General features: G+C 33.8%; 1 protein-coding gene across 1 annotated transcript in view; it reads left to right on the top strand.

The window, feature by feature from the left end:
- The first annotated feature begins 3,549 nt into the window (after positions 1-3,549).
- Positions 3,550-22,022, top strand: part of LOC110019067 (AP-4 complex subunit epsilon) — a 38,350-nt gene continuing 19,877 nt past the window's right edge. The window contains exons 1-5 of the mRNA XM_020716605.1: positions 3,550-3,938; positions 4,026-4,676; positions 7,237-7,422; positions 14,919-15,134; positions 15,270-15,380. Coding sequence (XP_020572264.1) covers positions 4,074-4,676; positions 7,237-7,422; positions 14,919-15,134; positions 15,270-15,380 — 1,116 coding nt within the window. The 5' untranslated portion in view covers positions 3,550-3,938; positions 4,026-4,073. The remainder of the gene's footprint in view (positions 3,939-4,025; positions 4,677-7,236; positions 7,423-14,918; positions 15,135-15,269; positions 15,381-22,022) is intronic.

Here is a 22,022-nt window from a genome sequence, read left to right on the forward strand (position 1 = left end):
ATATATATATATATATATATATGCATGCACCGCGTACTCAGATTAGTTGGTCGGGCATCTGCTTATCAGTTGTAAGTCCCCTATGGTTTGGGGTTCGAGTACCAACTGCTTAAGGTCAAACATGTCAGAGGGGATTTGAACCTTTGACCTGAAGGGTCTTAGACCGTGAATACTAACCAACAGGCCGGAGTACGCTGTACATACATATATATGTACATATATATGTACATATATATGTACATATATATCTACATATATGTACATGTATCTACGTACATATATATGTACATATATATGTTGAGTTGTTTTATATTATATATGTACATGTATATACATATATATGTACATGTATATACATATATATGTACATGTATATACATATATATGTACATGTATATACATATATGTACACATGTATATACATATATATGTACATGTATATACATATATATGTACATGTATATACATATATATGTACATGTATATACATATATATGTACATGTATATACATATATATGTACATGTATATACATATATATGTACATGTATATACATATATATGTACATGTATATACATATATATGTACATGTATATACATATATATGTACATGTATATACATATATATGTACATGTATATACATATATATGTACATGTATATACATATATATGTACATGTATATACATATATATGTACATGTATATACATATATATGTACATGTATATACATATATATGTACATGTATATACATATATATGTACATGTATATACATATATATGTACATGTATATACATATATATGTACATGTATATACATATATATGTACATGTATATACATATATATGTACATGTATATACATATATATGTACATGTATATACATATATATGTACATGTATATACATATATATGTACATGTATATACATATATATGTACATGTATATACATATATATGTACATGTATCATATATACATGTGTGTGTATATATATATATAAATATATATATACACATGTATATATGTGCACATATATATGTATATATATATATATATATATATATATGTACATATATATACACATTGATAAGTGTGTGTGTGTTCGTGCACACCCTTGCTTGTGTTAGGTGGTTCAAGCATTTTGTACTCATCCATGTTAATAAATAATAATGGTTTGTCTTTAGCTTTATCTTGCTTTCTTTTTAGAAACACCATCAAACAATATGAATTTTACTTCGAGTTTGACTTTCATGAAAGATATGCTCTTTCCTCATCATGAAAGATACATAGACAATAGTTGTGATAAATTTGAGCATTCCTGAAGATCGATCAATAGATCTCCATTCCTACTTAAATTACATTATTTTGGCTAATTGTTCCACTTATAAACCCCTTCATTAATTCTTCCATTCAATTTTGTTTCTTTATTTGAAACTCTTGAATAAATCACGCTAGTTAGCTCTCTTTTTTTTTATAATACATGAAATTACATTTCAATGTTCACATTAGTCATTCTACAGTTAGAACTAACTGTTCTTGTTTACAATAATATCTTTATTTGAAGCATCAACATGTACGCCTATTCTTGCATCCATATAAGTGGATAGATCTATTACCCTTAAGATGAACTGACCACCTCAATCAATTCCCAACAAACGCCACTTTTTTCACTTTTGTTTTTAGGATCCATGCCTTTCTCCTCTCCCTTCTTTGGTGATTTTTTTGTCTCTAATAAGGACTTGATGTCTATTACTTTCACATCACTAGACACCCCTTCTCTCTGATATGATCATTCTTAACTTTTGTTGAGCATTTTCCTTCGCCTTATCATTTCCAGACAAAACCCTTTACTCAATCAAATATGCTTATAATCAAGCTGTCTTTTAGAACTATTATCATATAAGAAATTTTATATAAGCTTATAAATTTAAATAAGAAAGATTACTTGAAATGAAGGTTCATTTCAAAAATCCATAAATTATTTATAAGCTTCAAAACAAAAGGGAGAGTGTATACCATATTCAAACTTTAGAATGATATCCTGATCATCCTCGTGTCACTCTAGGATGAACAAGTGAACATCAACAACTGAGTAATCATATCTTTTTTTAACACATTTATACTTAAGAAATCTATTGGGATCGATCAATTCTACTGAAAAAAGTTCACAAGTCATTAGATAAATATTCTCATTTGTATTTCTTTTGGCATAACTAGAATCACCATAAATGAGCTTCAGTGTTTCTAAAGCCGCCCTCTTGAAAAAGTTGAGTATATCTCCAATGATCATCTACAACACTTGCTTGAAATTACAACCATACTATTGTGCATAAAGCCCTATTGCAACATCAATTTCTCGCATACCTTGCCAATGTCAAATATCCCTTGTAAATTATTATTTCTCTTTGCTCTAAAAATTATTCCTTTTTAGGTGGTAAGATCTCTTGTAGAACATTCCAATGAAAAATGTAATGCATATTGCATGTATTTAATGTCATGTGTAAATTGTTTGCATATGCATCATTTCTGGATCATAGACATAGTCCTCTCAAAATGTTGGGATGTCACTATTTAAGTTTCAAGTTTCCAAAGTTTTTAGCCTTCTGTCCTAAATCTATTACTGATATTAAGGTTTTGTTTTGGGGAGCTTCTTCTTTAAAAAAACTCGTTTAAAAATAACTTTAAAATAAATAGCGATATAAAGTGATAATTGCTAAAGTCAATATTAACGTTTGAATTTGAAAAAATATATATGCTTTTTAATGATGTTAGTTATAACTTTTTTAAATATAAAAGATTATAATAGCCTAAATAGATTTAAATTATTATCCTCATTTTTAACACTGATAAATTATTTATAGAATTTTATTAAAGCTCATTCAGTTATACTCGACGTGTTATGTGTTCTTGAACATGATAATATCCAACTTCTACAAAATCTAATAAGTTAATAAACATTTATATGAGTTGGGATTTTAATAAATTTTATAACGAATAAAAATTAAATATTTTAAAACCTAAAATCTACTGCAACCATTGAAAACTCCACATGCAGAACTCAGGTACAGATTGCTTCAATTCTCGCCTTCGAAGTAGCCTCTGTGGAGTCTTAGAAGGAGACACATTTGAGGGCATTTTGGACTTTTTCATTTTGAAAATAGCAAATTGGAGTTTGAAAAAGTAGAATGAAGGTCGGACTTCGCAATCTCAAAGAGGTAATGAATGAGGTTCAATTAGACACACTTCTCATAAAAATTAATCAGCCAAACAAACAACAACATTCTCTCGACTGTCTCTACGACGAAACTAAAATGAGACGTCCTCTTAAACTAATCCTAAATCATTACAAGTCATTCGGTTCTCTTTTTCTCTCACGAATTCGTGTAGCGAATATGCATGCTTCGAAGTTGTCGATCTAAAAATAAATATAATCATTTTTTATGGAATCATCATGAATTATATATTTGTGAATGATTGATTTTTCTCTTGTTATATTCTTTAGTTTATTCATTAATTCTAAAATCTCATTTGTTAAAATTGAAGAGTAGATGGTTTTAGAAAGAAAAAAAAAACGAGTTTCTTGTCCCTGTTTGGTGCCCCTCTTCCCCATTTTATCGTTTATTTCCGATCCTCTGCTGCTAGGGCAGTGTGTTAAAAGCGGACGGCGGACGAGATCGGCGGCGAGGGGGAGAGGATTTGTAGCACTGGATAAGTTGGCGTAGGTATTTGAGGTGATAGAGTTTATTGGTTTAAGGTATTGGTCCAGGAGCTTGCGGTGCCGCAGGGACAGTTCACGGCCGTTACCGAAGTGGCATCGGCTGGTAGGTATAATTTGCAGGGAATGGAACGGAGGGGTCGAGTTATTCGATACACCGACCTAGAAACGAATTGGCTTTGAGATTTTTTTGTAGCGCAGTTGGATAGCTTCGCATCAAAGGTATCGAATTGTTTCCGGTTCCGGTTTTAATTTTGCTTCTTGACTCTTTTTTTATATTTTTTAATTTTTTATTATCCTTCTTCTTAGATCTGGACCTCGTCGGATTGAAGCTGTACGGTTGTTGGTATATCGAGGATGGAGCAGTTGAAGACGATCGGGAGGGAGCTCGCAATGGGCTCGCAGGGAGGCTGGGGCCAGTCTAAGGAGTTCCTGGACCTAGTGAAGTCCATTGGCGAGGCACGCTCGAAGGCAGAAGAGGACCGTATCGTCCTCCGTGAGATCGAGACCTTAAAACGCCGGATAGCGGAACCGGACGTTACTCGCCGCAAGATGAAGGAGTACATAATACGCCTGGTCTATGTCGAGATGCTCGGTCATGATGCTTCCTTTGGTTATATTCACGCTGTGAAGATGACTCATGATGACAACATTTCCCATAAAAGAACTGGTTATCTTGCCGTCACGCTCTTCTTAAATGAGGATCATGATCTCATCATCCTCATCGTGAACACCATACAGAAGGATTTGAGGTCTGACAACTATTTGGTGGTTTGCGCAGCCCTGACTGCGGTTTGTAAACTCATCAACGAAGAGACCATCCCAGCCGTGTTGCCGCAGGTAGTGGAGCTTCTTGGCCATTCCAAGGAGGCTGTAAGGAAGAAGGCAATCATGGCGCTTCACAGATTCTACCAGCGTGCACCAGCTTCGGTAGCTCATCTCCTCCAACATTTCAGGAAGGTATGGCACAAAAAATGGCTTTACGGTAGAATGCAGTGTATCGGAGCTGTTGTCTCTGTATTTAGTCTTAAGATACTTTTTTTTTCCCAAACATTGTTTGATGTAGCTAGAATCGCTGTGGATGTCTTGTCTGGTTGGGATAATGGTTTGAATTATTTTACTCTAATTGAATATGTTGGTCACATGTAGCAAATATTGCAACGCAAGTAGAAGCTGTGCGAAATGATTTGTAGAATGTAGCAAATATTGTGGCTGACATAGAGTTAACTTCTCGTGCAGCACTCAATTAAAATGAATTTACAACGAGGCTCCAAAAAACCGATCTGAAGTTGCTGGTTAAGCTATTCATGATGATGATAATTTAGCTTGTATTGGAAGGGCATAATGTATAAATTATGTATGTTTGAAGCATTCTATTTCATTTCTAGAGACAATCAATTTTTCTCTTGATTTTTTTCTTTCTTAATGTTGTTGAGTAACTTCCATCTTGCTTCGGGTAGAAAGTTTTTTCTATGTGGAGCTCCTAATTGGTTGCTTGGATGGTTCATGCTCAGTGAAGGTGGGATGATTTTCTTAAGTTTAGTGCAAAGCTATATGATGCTAAATGTTGGCCTTTAAAAGAGAAGCATAAAACTAAGTTAAGTGTTACCGAGATGAGAACGATTAGGTGGATGAGTGGCTTTACACTTAGAGACAAAATGTGAAATGAATATATCTATGATAGAGTTGGTGTAGCTCCAGTGACAAACAAAATTAGAGAGAGTTGTCTTAGATGGTTTAGTCATATTAAACGTCAACCACTGATAATCCAGTTAGAAGAGTAGATGTTTTATATTCGACTTATGTTAAGAAAGGCAGAGGTAGACTTAGGATGACTTGGGCTTATTGTATAAAAAATGATCTTAATTTATTAGAATTAAATGAAAATATGACAATAAATAGGATGCAATGGAGAAAAAGAATTCATGTAGCCGACCCAACTTAGTGGGATAAAGGTTTTGTTGTTGTTGCTGTAGTGCAAAGCTCCTATATAACAAGGAAAAAACTATTTTGTAAAGACTAACATTTTGATTGAGTAAAATGAGATGTTTGGGATTATTGATTGCAGAGTCTAGTTATATACAAAAGAAAGCAAGAATACTTATAATTTTAATGGTTTTTCTCTAAGCATGGATTGGAGGGCTATTGATGAAATTTAATAGCGAGGTTGAGGACCTGGATAGAGGTTGAGGAGATTGGGGAAGGAAAATGATATAAACTCATGTAATCTTCGTTATTGAGGGATTATGATAAAATATTGATGATATTAATTGTTTGTATCTTTTCTAAGTTGCATGTTCAATACACGTCAAAAATATAAGAGATCATACAACACACTTTTTTAGGAGATTGATATCATCGTGATTATGTCAAATCAATTTTTAAAATGAGATGTTTATTCTATTCGCTACAAACAACATTTAGTTACCTTTTGTGCTTATAAGTAATTCCACTAGTAACTATATTCAATGAGAAAGATGGCGCTAATTAGATTTTTATGAGCTTCATTAATGAGATGCTTGGATTATATAGTAATTATAAAACAAAATTATTCAAGAATCTGCCCCCGCCTCATAAATTTTCCTTTGTTCTTCTATTGGGTATGTGCTTACGGTGCATTCGCATGATAAATGCTTAAAATCAACATGTGTTTTTTTATTGATTGACATGTTGACAGAAGCAGGGGGCACACTAAAATTTACCCGACAGACTAAGCTAAGGACTCATAACAAGGACTTAGGAGCCTTTCATGCTTGTCCATTGGCGGGTGTATGTATTGATTAACTTGGCTTCTAGAATATAAGCTGAAGCTATTTGGAAGATGTAAAGATTTATTAGATAGCAAATAATCATAGACCAATGCTGACACATTGATCTTGATATACATTTGAATAAAATGAAAATTACATTCTTTGTAATGTAAAATATTCCCTTATAACCTCTAAGTATACAAAGTTTAATAGTTTAGGTGTTAAATTTGTTGTTGGCATCCCATTGTGTTTTTGGCCATCTAAAGAAGTGGCATTGAATGCTTTAAGGGTTGCAGATTCCTTGTAAACGGTATCCAAACCTTAAATTCAGTACTTTGTTGTATCATGCAGTTGAAAGGTGAAATAGAGGGGACAAGGTGCTGAATGAAGGAGAAAGTTGTGAGCATTTATTTGGTCTTTATTTTGCAGATGTTTATTATCATGTAGTAGCATCAGTTACCACAAATTTCAGTAATTTGTTTATCTGACATAAAAAAATTTTAACAAGAGATTGTTTATGAAGGCATACCAATGGATGCAAATACAGCATAAAAGTTGCCAAAGAAAGTTTTTATTGTAAAATATCTGCTTCTTTTTTCATAGTCATTTGCATGCTATTGAAATTTTTGTTGCTAATTATTTTAGCTTTTTTTTAAGATGTATTTACAAGCAAATAAAATTCTTATTAGTTTGTTATTTATTTGTTATTCTTGGTCCAAATAATTCTTGCATTAAATGATTATTGCTGCTTCATTTTTTGGTTCTTGCAGAGGCTTTCTGATAATGATCCTGGAGTCATGGGTGCAGCATTGTGTCCCCTCTTTGATCTTATCACCGCTGATGTAAACTCATACAAGGACCTGGTTGTCAGTTTTGTTAGCATTATCAAACAAGTGGCTGAAAGAAGACTTCCAAAAGCATATGATTACCATCAAACACCTGCTCCATTCATCCAGGTAAATTTACGCTAATGTTGTTTTTAGATCTCTGTTACATCATTGAGTAATCATCTTCATCATCTGTATGCATCTATTATTTTCATCGAAAAATTGTAGAAAGGGGCATTTACATACATACAAGCCAATTCCTATTTTATTTACATATCTAACGTCAAGTTTTTACTTTTCACATTTAAACCACCCAAATTTTCATATCACTTAAAAAATACCGCTATTTTAACTTTTAAAATGTGAAATACACCTCTTCATGCATGTGTAAGCATGTATGTAAAATTTGGAGTTTAGTTGTTAGATATGCAAATACATAGGAATTGAGTAATCATCTTCTCCTATTTTTCTCAACTAACATTGATCATTTTCCAAAAAAAAAAAAAAGGTTTTAAATTGTTACTCCAGTGCCTAAGGGAAATTTTGTCTATTACTGGTCTAAGAAAAATTTAGTTTTTTGTTATTTATTATTATTTCGTATAAATAGGGCATAATAGTTTAGGGTTAAGATTCATGAGATTGTTGTCTTGAGTCTTAGGGTTAGGATTTGGGCAAGATTTCTTACCTCACTAATTGTAGAATTTTCGAGAGATCACCTACTTCTTGAATTGTCAGATTTGGGAGAGATCACCTACCTGGCTACCTCTCAAATTGTAGGTGTTTATCTTATGTATTTGTGTTATGTTGTTTGATATTCCCACAATAAAATATTCTTTTGCCCTATTTTTTTGTAAAAAAATCTTCTTAGATTGTATTAAAGTGGTATCAGGGCAATTAATCTTTGGAAACAAATGACGATCGACTTCGGAGTTCCAAATCGGGATAAAAAACCACGAGATCGCAACAATCAATGCTTCCTTCACCAAGGCGACGACGGATTGCGTGCATGAGTCCGCAATTTGAACAATATGGGAAACGACTATCGGGAGGGATCACACAATCTAGTCACGATAAGCTCTAGCTGGAAGCTATCGATGGGATCGCGGCATACTATCTTGTGACGCTGACATGATCGATCGAAAGTAACGTTAGAATCACGGTGTACTTGAAACATGTGATCGAAGCCTTATGAAACATTCACGATTGGAGTCGGTCGGGATGTCCAAAGGGACCGCGACATACCAGCCTTCAGGAAGCATCGACGGGATCGCGGCATACATGCCTTAGTGACAGAATCATGTTCCTTTTTTCGACGGCAATGATGGGATCACATGGTATAGCCGACAACATGATCTAGGATCACTGGCTTGCGATACGGCCGAGCTAAGAGCTAGCTGGGAAGCGAAGATGGGATTTAGGGGTATATGATTTTGCCTCCCCGATAAAAATTCTTACAGGGAGAAAGGACAACAAGGAAAGTGTATGCTTTTGAAGCGAGAGATTGGAAGAAGAAATATGGTAACTTAAATTCGAGATAGAGGAAGAGTTTTCAACCATAGACGAAAGGTTTTCCTCCATTGAAAACCGATTTGAAGGCTTGGAGGAGATGATGAGGAGGCATATTAAGATGCAATCTCAAACACCGCCGACAATTCAACTTCAAAACCCTAACCAAGAGTTTATCGGAGAGTCATAGGATAAATCGAAAAACAAGATGAACATGAGGAAAAAAACATTCCCCTTCAAGAACCTCTTCTTATGGCTTCGATGAGAGTGGATTAGAGATTTCCGAGGGATAGGGTTGGGTCGAACATGGAGAAGGGATTATGCAAGGGGTATGGAGTACGAAAAAGGAATAAGAGAAGCCAGGTTGGGGTATGACTGATTGAAGGAGGGAATTTTATCGTAGGTATATGGTGGAAACACCAGAGGGAGAGGAACTTGGGGTGGAGATGCTAGAGTTAGGAAGTTGATGATGCTGATCTTTGAGGGGAAGACACACATGGGTGGGTGTACCGGGTGGAGCGATATTTCACGTTGAATGACTAAATGGGGAAAAGAAACTCATGGCTGTAGGGTTATGTTTGGAGGGGAAAGCCTAGCATTGTTTTAGTGGAGGGAGGCAAGATACTTGATCAGCTCGTGGGATGAATTTAAGTTTTATGTTTGGAGGATTCTCGGTGTGTATTTTCGTTCTTTCTTTACTTCAATAATATTTCTTTTGATGTTCTTGGCCTTAATAATTGTTCTCAACGATTCTTGATTACTGTTTTGTTGAAATCCCACTCTCACATATCTTTGCCTTTATTATTTTGGTATCATAGCACATATTTATGCTATCCAGATTTGTTGAATTTTTTTAGGGAAGATTTCTGTTTTTGGGATTCGAGTACAGATTTCTGCTGTCATAATAGAATTTTGTTATTGGCATTTATATTTTTTGTATTTTCTTGCTTTCTCCTTGCCATTGTTCTCCACCCGTGGGATCCCTTTGGGGCCAGCTGCAGAAAACTGCTAGTTTTCTTCTTGATCCTATTTTTTGACTAGAATTTGCAGATAATTTTTTATTCTTGCATTCATTTGTGGTTTTTTCTGTTCTCAATCATGCCTCCACACAAAAACGTGCCAAGAACCAATCAATAAGTTTTCATGGAGGATTTATTTCATGAAATGTAGCATATGCAAGAGAGACAACCTTGGAGCAGAAAGCACACAGAAATGTTCTGTGGCAGATGATGTCGAGGCAGTGGAAAAAGAAGGGGATGAAAATCATTTTCACCAAGCTTCTTTCAGTGAAGATGATCAACCCCTTCGTGCATGGAGGAAGGATAGACAACACAAAGCCGCTGATCTTGGAATTAAGATCGATATTCTTGATTTTGAAGTAATAAACCCAGACTAGTTTATTAATCGACTGCACGTCGTCAAAAGAATTTTCGAGTTTAAAGTGTGCCCCGTCATCAAACTGTGAAGCTTATTGTTATCAAGTTGAGGAAGAATACTTCCCTTTGGTGGAAAAGGTGAAAATGACGAAGCAAAGAGGGGTGATCCAAGATTACCAAGTGGAGTAACTTGAAGTAATTGCAATGCAAATTCTTGTTGGATTTCTTTCGGCTGAAGGTTTTCATCAGTCTGCATCGTTTACATCAACAGAGACGACAGTAGAAGAATACGCTGTTGAATTTGGGCATCTCATATTGAAATGCAGTCTGTCTGAACCTGAAGAGCACATTATTGCATGTTTTTTGAGTGGCTTGAAACCTTTTTTTAGCCAATTTAGTTTTGCTTCAATCTTATTGGTCACTCCGGGATGTTGTTAACCTTGCTTTGAAGGTTGAACGAAGCCACAATGGTGCCAAAACTCCACTTTGCTTGGTGCAACGGCTGAACAGACCCGACTTCAACAAATCTTGCCATGCTAGGGCGTTGCGGTCGATAGAAATGAGGAATGAAACAACCGCTCTACAATCTTACCTTGTAAAAACCTGTTATGGAAGCTGAAAACAATTCAGCTAATAGATGTTGCTTCAAATGCCATGGATTTGGTCATATAGCAGCCAACTGTCCAATTTGTAGTGTTATTTCATTGGTGGAAGAGAGAGAACCCGAGAGAGTAGATTTGTTAGTAGAGGAAAATACTAATTTGGTTGAGGAACAAATAATGCATATAGATGAAAAATAATTATTTGTAGTGCGATGCTCGCTTAGTGCTGATCAATTCTTCAATAAGGATTAGTTGTGACACAACATTTTTAGGACCTGGTGCACGTCCAGGACAAGGTATGTATGTAATCTTATCATTAACGGTGGGAGTCACGAAAATGTGTTGTCCTCTAACATGGTTGAAAAGCTCGGCCTAGTGACCCAAGTTCATCCACATCCTTGTCAACTTATATGGCTTAAAAGAGAAAATGAAATCAAAGTTATAAAGCGATTTTTGGTGCAATTCTCCATCAAGAAGATTTCATGAGAAAGTGCTATGCGGCGTGATTCTAATGGATGCTTGCCACCTCCTTCTAGGTCCTCATTGGCAATACAACAACAACAACAACAAGCCCTTATCCTACTAAATGGGATCGACAAAATAAATTTTTTCTCCATTGTGTGCCATATTTTCATTTAATTCTTTTAAATTAAGATCATTTTTTATACAATATGCCCAAGTCTTTTTAGGTCTACCTCTGTCTTTCTTAACATAAGTTGAATCTAAAACATTAACATTGTCTTTCTTAACATAAGTTGAATCTAAAACATCTACCCTCCTAATCGGATCATCAAATGATCAACATTTAATATGACTAAATCATTTAAGTCGACTCTCTCTAATTTTGTTCGTCTACACCAACCCAATCACAGATATATTCATTTCTCATTTTCTCTAAGTGTAAAGCCCCTCATCCACCAAAGATTTCTCATCTCAACAACACTTATCTTAGTTTTATGCTCCTCTTTTAAAGGCCAACATTCTGCTCCATAGAGCATTGCAGGTCTCACCACCATCTTTTAAAATTTTCCTTTTAGTCTAAGCGTTATTTTTCTATCACACAATAGGCCCGAAGCATCCTCCACTTCAACCAACCAACTTGAATTCTACTAATAACATCCCCATTTATATCTCCATCACTTTAAACAATAGACTGGAGATATCTAAAGGGTTTACACATTTTAATGATTTGATCACCCATATCACCCATAGTTACAACTTCCATAGTTACAACTTTGTCACTAAAGCTACTGTTACTAAAATTACATTCCATGTATTCAATTTTAGTTCTACTCAAACGAAAGCATTTTGACTCTAATGTAGACCTCCATAATTCAAGTTTTTGCTAAGCTCTTTCTCTAGTTTTATCCACAAGCAAGATATCATCAACGAAAAACAGACACCAAGGTACATCCTCCTATATATGTCTATCAAGAGCTTCCATAACTAAAGCAAAAACATATGAGCTTAAAGCGGATCCCTAATGTAATCCAACTAAAATTGAAAAATATTTAGTCAATCCTCCTATTCGAACACAAGTAACATCTTGATTATAAATATCTTTAATGACTTGAATATGTCATATCAACAACTATCTTCTCTATAACTCTCCAAAGGATTTCTTTTGGAACCTTATCGTAAGCTTTTTCTAAATCAATAAAAATTATATATAGACCCCACCTTATTCTCTCTGTAGTTTTTTATCAACCTCTCAATAAATGTATAGCTTCCATAGTAGACCTGTCTGACATAAATCCAAGCTGATTATGAGAAATTTTTATAATACGCCTTTACCTATATTCAATTACCCTCTCTCATAAATTTAAAGTATGACACATCAACTTAATTCTTCTATAATTTGCACACTTTTGTGCATCCTTTTAATTCCTTTATAATTATGAGAATCTTTGTAATACATCATTGGCAATATGACCGCAAAAGCATTTATGACGGGCATGTAAATATGTATTCCTTAGATAATGGTACTCGAATTACCTTGGTTCCTATGGAAGAGGAGGTGCAGAATGAGACCAACAACATGCTTTCCTCATCTTCAATTTTCCTAAAGTAGCTGGAAGAAGCTGATATTGGCTACCTACTGCTTCTTACCGAAGCTTCTGTGCAAGACGCTAAAGTCCCAACCGAAATATCAAAGTTGATTTAAAAGTATGCTGAGGTTTTCCCTATTGAAATGCCCACCAGCCTACCTCCTTTGAGGGATGTTCAACATGCGATTGAGTTGGTGCCAGGTTCGATTATACCACATAGATCCGCATATAGAAGAACTTCAAGGGAACATGAAATATTGATGTGAATTGAATTGAGATGCTTCAGAATTGGAACGAGAAATTCCTTGAACCAGTTTTAATAGTGACAATGTTAGAAGATACTTGGATCACCAAACTTGACTTACCTGGGGTTTAGAATGACTCCATCGCTTTCAATGTCTTTGAGTTGGTTGCTCATTACAAATTAGGTTTTGAGATTGCTCAATATGAGGAAGCCTTGTCAACCTCGAGAGAATGATGTAAGAGCTAGAGTTTTATTTCAGTTTATTTGTCTTGGTTTATGTTTTGTAGTTTGTTATTTGTCTTTTTGTTTTGATGTGTCATACTTGTAATAAGGGGGGCTTTAGTGCTTATAAATAGGTGTTGTTCTGTGTATAGGCGCAGATTTTGGGTTTTATAATTGTGAGTTTTTCTTAAGGATGGTTGGGCTACCTGCATATCTTCCTTGCAGTTGTATTCAGGTGTTGGCAGCTTAGGTGGTGTCTTATCATGTGTATTTTTATACTACCTTTACATCAATAATATTCCTTTTTTATTATTTGCCTCCAGAATTTTCTTAGTGATTCTTGATTACTGTTTTTCTGAAAATTGCACTCATATTCATTTGTTGGTATCGGGATTGTCATGAAATATAGAGAGAGATTCGAGCTATTGTTGGGACGACTGAGTGGGATTTCTGAAGCAGTATTGGGGAAAATTTTATGACGGGTCTAAAGTCAGACATACATTTGAGATTGCATGACTTGGGAGAAATTATGAAATTATCGATGTTAGTTTAAGAAAAAAATGTTGTGGAACGGGCTAATAGGAGCAGCACGGGTGGAGTGTCATACTGAAATACTACAATTACGTTGATACCAAAAAATAAAATAGTGGATGTCTGGAAGGAGGCTCGTATGGATATGAATAATGGGTCATGACCGAGGTTGACATTTAAATGCCTTACAGAGATTAATTTAGGAGAAGCGACTAAAGAAATTTTATTTCCGGCATGATTGCAAGTTTGTCTTAGGACACCGTTGCAATGATCAAACATTACATGTTCTCATAATGTGCGATGAAGTGGCAGAAGAGTTTGATCCAGCCGCGATTTTCTTTTATCCACTTTGAGGGTAAGGTGCTTCTTTGAGAGGGGAGTATTGTTATGCCGGTGCTTAAGGACAATTTTTTCTTTTATTAATCTAAGGGTGATTTAGTCTTTTGTTATTTATTCACGCTTGTTATAAATAGGGCTTAATAGTTTACGGTTAGGATGCATGAGATTGTTGTCTTGGATCTTAAGGTTAGGTTTTGGGAGAGATTTATTACCTCTAGAATTGTAGGATTTGGGAGAGATTACCTACCTCTCGAATTGTAGGTGCTCATTTTATGTATTCGTGTTGAGTTTTTTTGATATCCTTGCAATAAATATTCCTTTGTCCAAATTTCCGTGGAAAAATATTTTTAGATTGTATCATAAATTTAATTGAATCAAAGATGTTAAACCCTTAATTGCACACACGGTTTGAAATTTTTTCTTCCATTCATTTTAAATTGGCTTTAACGCTCAAGTTCATATTTCTCTTCAGTGTTGTTAGAAATAGCCTAATTTTTTATTTCTTTTCTTTGTTCACGACAGAAATACAAGTTAAACTAAATTTCAGATTCAAGATTAATGTCAATCAGATATGTCACTTCAGCAAAAATCAGAAAACTGAAATAGTTTTGAACCAATTTCAGTATTAGCACGTGAAATCATACTATATGCATGGTTTTTCTTTTTCTATATTTATTTTTCATTTCCTTCCCTTAATCAGACATCAGATTGTAAATTAATTATTTTTTCCCTTCTATGTTACTTATGTTGAGCTCAGGTGAAGTTGTTAAAAATTCTCGCGTTGCTTGGTAGTGGGGATAAGCAAGCTAGTGGACACATGTACACTGTACTTGGTGACATAATTAGGAAGATTGAAACATCAAGCAACATTGGAAACGCTGTGCTGTATGAATGCATTTGCTGTATTTCATCCATCCATCCAAATACAAAGTTACTGGATGCTGCTATTGAAGCAACTTCAAAATTTTTGAAGGTTGGTTTGTTCGAATTTGCCATGAATTTTATTACCTGTTTGCTTGTCAAATTCAAACCAACCTTCTATTTTCTTTATGTTTTTTTTCTGTGATTTTATTATAGCATTTAGATATCTGAGTTTCTGTTTTGGCAGAGTGATAGTCATAATCTCAAATATATGGGAATTGATGCTCTCGGTCGGCTTATTAAAATAAACCCAAACATTGCAGAGGAACATCAGTTGGCAGTTATTGATTGCTTGGAGGTAAACTATAGCAAAATTTCAATTACTGAATGCGTAACTAAAAAAGTGTCTCTTGTTTATTGGTTCAGTGTAAATGTTTTTATACTTTTTGGATATGTTTGTGATTGGGTTGTCAATCTAATGCTGCTGTTACCACAATTTCTTTAGAATGCTGTGTTTGATTTCGTGCCATGTAATTTACTTCATTACATATATGGGAAAATATTTTGCAAAAACTTTGAAATGATCCATTTAGAATTTTTTAATGTTCCTTGATACGATATATGATCAGATCTTTATAGCCTTCAAATGATTAATTTGTTTTTCTGCATGTAGCGATGTGATCCTCTTCTAAGCTGGAACACTGAATGAAATTATTATCAAACAACCTAAATAACCTGGGATGAGATAATTCATCTCGAGTCATTAATATGAATTAATTTTTTGGTTGCAGATTTTCATGTTAATCATCTCCCTTATTCTTGAGCTCCATGAGCTATTACCTAGGGTCTTACAATCACCTTAATTTGGTTCCCTTCAACATTACTTGAAATCGGAAGTACACATCCCCCTTAGCTCGGAAGGAGACCATGAAATGAATGTTGGCCATTTTAAGCTGTCTAATTGTTGTATTCCATTTTATCTATGCTCCAGGCTTATTGAAATATCATGTATTCAGTAATTGAAAACACTCATAATGCTCCCACTTAGAGGGATGCAAAAAATACTGTGCAGAAATATTGTTAGAAAGATACATAGGGAGAGAGAAACACTGCACAACTGAACATTGGGAACTTAAACTTTCTAATCTATTTGGTTGAAAAAGGGGAAGGATAGAGAAAGAGAGTGTATGCAATATATTACGGTGGATAAGTAAGGTTGACTTTGAGCGGTTGACAACAAGCAATGGCTGCGAGTAGTATTTTTTTTGTTGTAAATGATGGAAATATTTACAAAAGAGAGGATAGAAGACAGCGTAAATCTTTATTTCATTCATCCTAAATGGGTTAAAAGGAAATGAGATTTAGTTGTGGGGGAAAAAGAGAGTGAACGAAAATATAGGAGGAAGGATAAAAGATGAAGGAAGGGGAAACACTAAAGATGAAGGAGTTAATAGAAGGAATGGGTGGAGGCCTTGCTTCCACCAATCGCAACAAAATGGGAGCTGAGATACAGATTACATAATATGCATACATTAATTGGAAATGAAGCTTTCTCCTGCAGAGCATGGATTATATCATTTGAAGTTTGTGTCTAATTTAATTAAAATTAAAATACATTGACCTTTTTTTACTCTAGGAGGTATTCTCAATGATTAGATTCTAGATCAGTTTTGAGACTGGTGAGAGTTGTAGTAGTCAATCTTATTTTTCTTTTCTTAGAGAGACTGCATTCTTACTTTAACCCTATAAATTTCAATTTTATTGTGGTACCTTGACTTGTGCATCTAAACCCAGATTTAGATTTTGGGATTGTTAGATTTGATGCTCTTAAAATACGCATTTTAATGCAAATCTGGAATGGATATATTTTAGAAATGCAAGAGTTGTTTAGTTGGATGCCTATCAAATGTATTAAAATATTTTTTATGCTTATTACTATGCATTTTCATTGCCTTAAAATGCAAGCAATGCAAGGGGATAAGGGCGAGCAACGCAAGCCGTTAAAGGAGGGTGGGTAGCAGGTGGGAATCATAAGTGGGCACATCATGATGATGGGAAATTGCCTAATTTGGGTAATTTTAAAATGCAAGAAAAATAAATATTTTGTGTATTGTAAATTCTTCAAATTTTAATTATATTATATTTATATATCGCTTCAAACAATACGCCTTATAAAATAAATTTTAGAAAATGGAATGCAATACTCTACCAATGCAGCTGATCAAATAAACTCTTATATGAAAACTAGCTTAAAATTTCAAGTTCAAAATGCCATGTATTTGACATATATCGATTTTTTTTAAGTTAAACATCTTATCCATAGAATATATGAGCAACCTAGTAATATTTGATATGTATGCAATTCAATTTTAGAGTACACTTGCTTTATTTCTATTCTATTATTCTTAAATCGATTTTTTGGAAAAACTTGAATTATGGAGGTCTACTTTAGAGTCCAAAGACATATATATATATATATCTGTGTGTGTGTGTGTGTGTGTGTGTGTGTGTGGGGAGAGAAAGTAAACCCATTAAGAAAGCGTCCAGGAAAAATTTGAATTATGGAGGTTTACTTTAGAGTCCAAAGACCTTCGTTTGAGTAGATCTAAAACTGAATACTTTGAATGTAATTTTAGTTCTAGTAGATCTAGTAACAGAGTTGTAATAATGGGCGATCAAATCATTAAAAGGAGTGAACGTTTTAGATATCTCGGGTATGTAGTTCAAATTAATGGTGATATAGATGGGGATGATATTAGTAGAATTCAAGTTAGGATGGCTGAAGTGGAGGAATGCATTGGGCCTATTGTGTGATAGAAAAGTACCAATTAGACATGAAGGAAAATTTTATAAGATGTTAGTGAGACTTGCAATGCTTTATGGCACAAAATATTGGCCTATAAAAGAGAAGTATATAACTAAGTGTTGTTGAGATGACAATGCTTAGGTGGATGAGTGACTTTACACTTAAAGACAAAATACGAAACGAATATATCCTTGAAAGGGTTGGTGTAGCTCCAATGGCAGACAAGATTAAAGATAGTCATCTTAGATGGTTTGGTTACATTAATCGTCGACCATTTGATTATCCGATCAGGAGAATAAATGTTTTTGATTCGATTTATGTTAAGAAAGGTAGAGGTAAACCTAAAATGACCTGGGCACATTGTATAAAAAATGATCTTAATTTGTTAGAATTAAATGAAAATATGACACTCAATAAGACGACACAATGGAAAAAATGTTTCATGTAGCGGACCTGGCTTAGTGTGATAAAAGCTTGTTGTTGGAAAGTAAATCCATTACATCTTTGTAATGCAACATATTATGGTAATTGTAGAGTAACCTCCCTAGTTTTGGTATAATTTTTGAACAAAGTGCAAAGCCTAGCATTAGTCAATTCTATCATATCTAGGGTTTGCTGTTATAGAACTACAATAAAATATAAAAACTATTGCAAACGCATGATTTTGTGGATCACTTTTTTTTTTTTAATTTTGACAAACTTTTTTTTTTTTTTACTTTAGATGAAATCTAAAATATGAAGTAATGTTTGTAAATAGTAATTTGATAATCATCTTAGAGAATGAACTTGCAAGAAATTGGAAACATGAAATCGTTCTTTCTATTGGAAATCATGATAAAAAGGAAAAGAAAATTAGTTGTGAAAAATTTGACAATAATCGATTACACATACATTCCAAATGAATAATTAGAAATTTTTAACGAAAATATATTATCAAATGAGCAGTACCACTTGTACATATAGATAACTTCTCTCAAAAAGCTTCAAGCTCCCTTTAAACAAGAAGGCTATATGTCATCGAACACAACCTGCCTTTTTAGAAAATAATTTATTTATTTATTTTTACCTGCTTTCAACTCCTTTTATTATCATAAATCCTCCCAACTTTATATAAAAAATAGAAAGTAATAGTCAACTGATTGAAATTTAAGTGCCACTAAAAATTCAGGATAAAGCAATGACAAAGTAACATAATATTTTGCTTGCATAGGTAGTCATAAGGTAAAACCCACCTTTATCTTTAGTGTAATTCCCCTATGCGTGTAACTTTCAAAATTATCGTCCAATGCATTTCTATTTAAAAGCAGGCTGCTGTGTCCCACTGCTTGAACAAGAGGATTGGAACATGATAAACATCAAGCCACTTATCTCTGCCATGATTGAAGCAAATCAAAATCCTTCAAAGACAATTGTAGAACTTTTAGAACTGGCCTTTCAACTGAGCGACAGTCTTTTCCAAACACAACCACCATGTTCCAAAAGCTCCAACCCGAAGAACTTCTCCATCATTTTGCCTGGCAAGAAAATATGGTCTTATGAATTTATTATGTCCAATAAGTCCTTTTTTTTTGTTATAATAGATGGACCATACAACTATGTCGTGTTTATCATGTGGAGAAGCAATGTCTTTGAAAAAAAAAAGGACAAATGGCTTACGGATTAATTGTAATGAGTCTTGTTCGTTGGGATTTGATTGGATAGTTAGAGACTTGGAGTATTAAATTTCAAGTTTCTTAAGACATATATGGTTAATAAATTCGATGAAATATGCATGCATTTAAACTTTTTATTTAAGCTTTTTTTTGAGTTTGTAAATCAAAGGACCAAGAAGTAAAAGAATATTAAAACCAATTTTGTGTGTGTGTGTGTGTGTGTGTGTGTGTGTGTGTGTGTGTGTGTGTGTGTGTGTGTGTGTGTGTGTGTGTGTGTGTGTGTGTGTGTGTGTGTGTGGGGAGAGAAAGTAAACCCATTAAGAAAGCGTCCAGGAAAAATTTGAATTATGGAGGTTTACTTTAGAGTCCAAAGACCTTCGTTTGAGTAGATCTAAAACTGAATACTTTGAATGTAATTTTAGTTCTAGTAGATCTAGTAACAGAGTTGTAATAATGGGCGATCAAATCATTAAAAGGAGTGAACGTTTTAGATATCTCGGGTATGTAGTTCAAATTAATGGTGATATAGATGGGGATGATATTAGTAGAATTCAAGTTAGGATGGCTGAAGTGGAGGAATGCATTGGGCCTATTGTGTGATAGAAAAGTACCAATTAGACATGAAGGAAAATTTTATAAGATGTTAGTGAGACTTGCAATGCTTTATGGCACAAAATATTGGCCTATAAAAGAGAAGTATATAACTAAGTGTTGTTGAGATGACAATGCTTAGGTGGATGAGTGACTTTACACTTAAAGACAAAATACGAAACGAATATATCCTTGAAAGGGTTGGTGTAGCTCCAATGGCAGACAAGATTAAAGAGAGTCATCTTAGATGGTTTGGTTACATTAATCGTCGACCATTTGATTATCCGATCAGGAGAATAAATGTTTTTGATTCGATTTATGTTAAGAAAGGTAGAGGTAAACCTAAAATGACCTGGGCACATTGTATAAAAAATGATCTTAATTTGTTAGAATTAAATGAAAATATGACACTCAATAAGACGACACAATGGAAAAAATGTTTCATGTAGCGGACCTGGCTTAGTGTGATAAAAGCTTGTTGTTGGAAAGTAAATCCATTACATCTTTGTAATGCAACATATTATGGTAATTGTAGAGTAACCTCCCTAGTTTTGGTATAATTTTTGAACAAAGTGCAAAGCCTAGCATTAGTCAATTCTATCATATCTAGGGTTTGCTGTTATAGAACTACAATAAAATATAAAAACTATTGCGCCCCTTTTTTTTTTTTTTAATTTTGACAAACTTTTTTTTTTTTTTACTTTAGATGAAATCTAAAATATGAAGTAATGTTTGTAAATAGTAATTTGATAATCATCTTAGAGAATGAACTTGCAAGAAATTGGAAACATGAAATCGTTCTTTCTATTGGAAATCATGATAAAAAGGAAAAGAAAATTAGTTGTGAAAAATTTGACAATAATCGATTACACATACATTCCAAATGAATAATTAGAAATTTTTAACGAAAATATATTATCAAATGAGCAGTACCACTTGTACATATAGATAACTTCTCTCAAAAAGCTTCAAGCTCCCTTTAAACAAGAAGGCTATATGTCATCGAACACAACCTGCCTTTTTAGAAAATAATTTATTTATTTATTTTTACCTGCTTTCAACTCCTTTTATTATCATAAATCCTCCCAACTTTATATAAAAAATAGAAAGTAATAGTCAACTGATTGAAATTTAAGTGCCACTAAAAATTCAGGATAAAGCAATGACAAAGTAACATAATATTTTGCTTGCATAGGTAGTCATAAGGTAAAACCCACCTTTATCTTTAGTGTAATTCCCCTATGCGTGTAACTTTCAAAATTATCGTCCAATGCATTTCTATTTAAAAGCAGGCTGCTGTGTTCCACTGCTTGAACAAGAGGATTGGAACATGATAAACATCAAGCCACTTATCTCTGCCATGATTGAAGCAAATCAAAATCCTTCAAAGACAATTGTAGAACTTTTAGAACTGGCCTTTCAACTGAGCGACAGTCTTTTCCAAACACAACCACCATGTTCCAAAAGCTCCAACCCGAAGAACTTCTCCATCATTTTGCCTGGCAAGAAAATATGGTCTTATGAATTTATTATGTCCAATAAGTCCTTTTTTTTTGTTATAATAGATGGACCATACAACTATGTCGTGTTTATCATGTGGAGAAGCAATGTCTTTGAAAAAAAAAAGGACAAATGGCTTACGGATTAATTGTAATGAGTCTTGTTCGTTGGGATTTGATTGGATAGTTAGAGACTTGGAGTATTAAATTTCAAGTTTCTTAAGACATATATGGTTAATAAATTCGATGAAATATGCATGCATTTAAACTTTTTATTTAAGCTTTTTTTTGAGTTTGTAAATCAAAGGACCAAGAAGTAAAAGAATATTAAAACCAATTTGATTAGTATAGTTAATTTGTCAGATATTACAATAGAAGTTAGATTATTAGAATTTTTTGTTTTGCTACAGTAATCTATTTTGTATATAGTAATTTTTTGTTTTTGCATCTAA

The sequence above is a fragment of the Phalaenopsis equestris genome, unplaced genomic scaffold, assembly GCF_001263595.1.
Source record: "Phalaenopsis equestris unplaced genomic scaffold, ASM126359v1 Scaffold000044, whole genome shotgun sequence".
Lineage (NCBI taxonomy): Eukaryota > Viridiplantae > Streptophyta > Magnoliopsida > Asparagales > Orchidaceae > Phalaenopsis > Phalaenopsis equestris.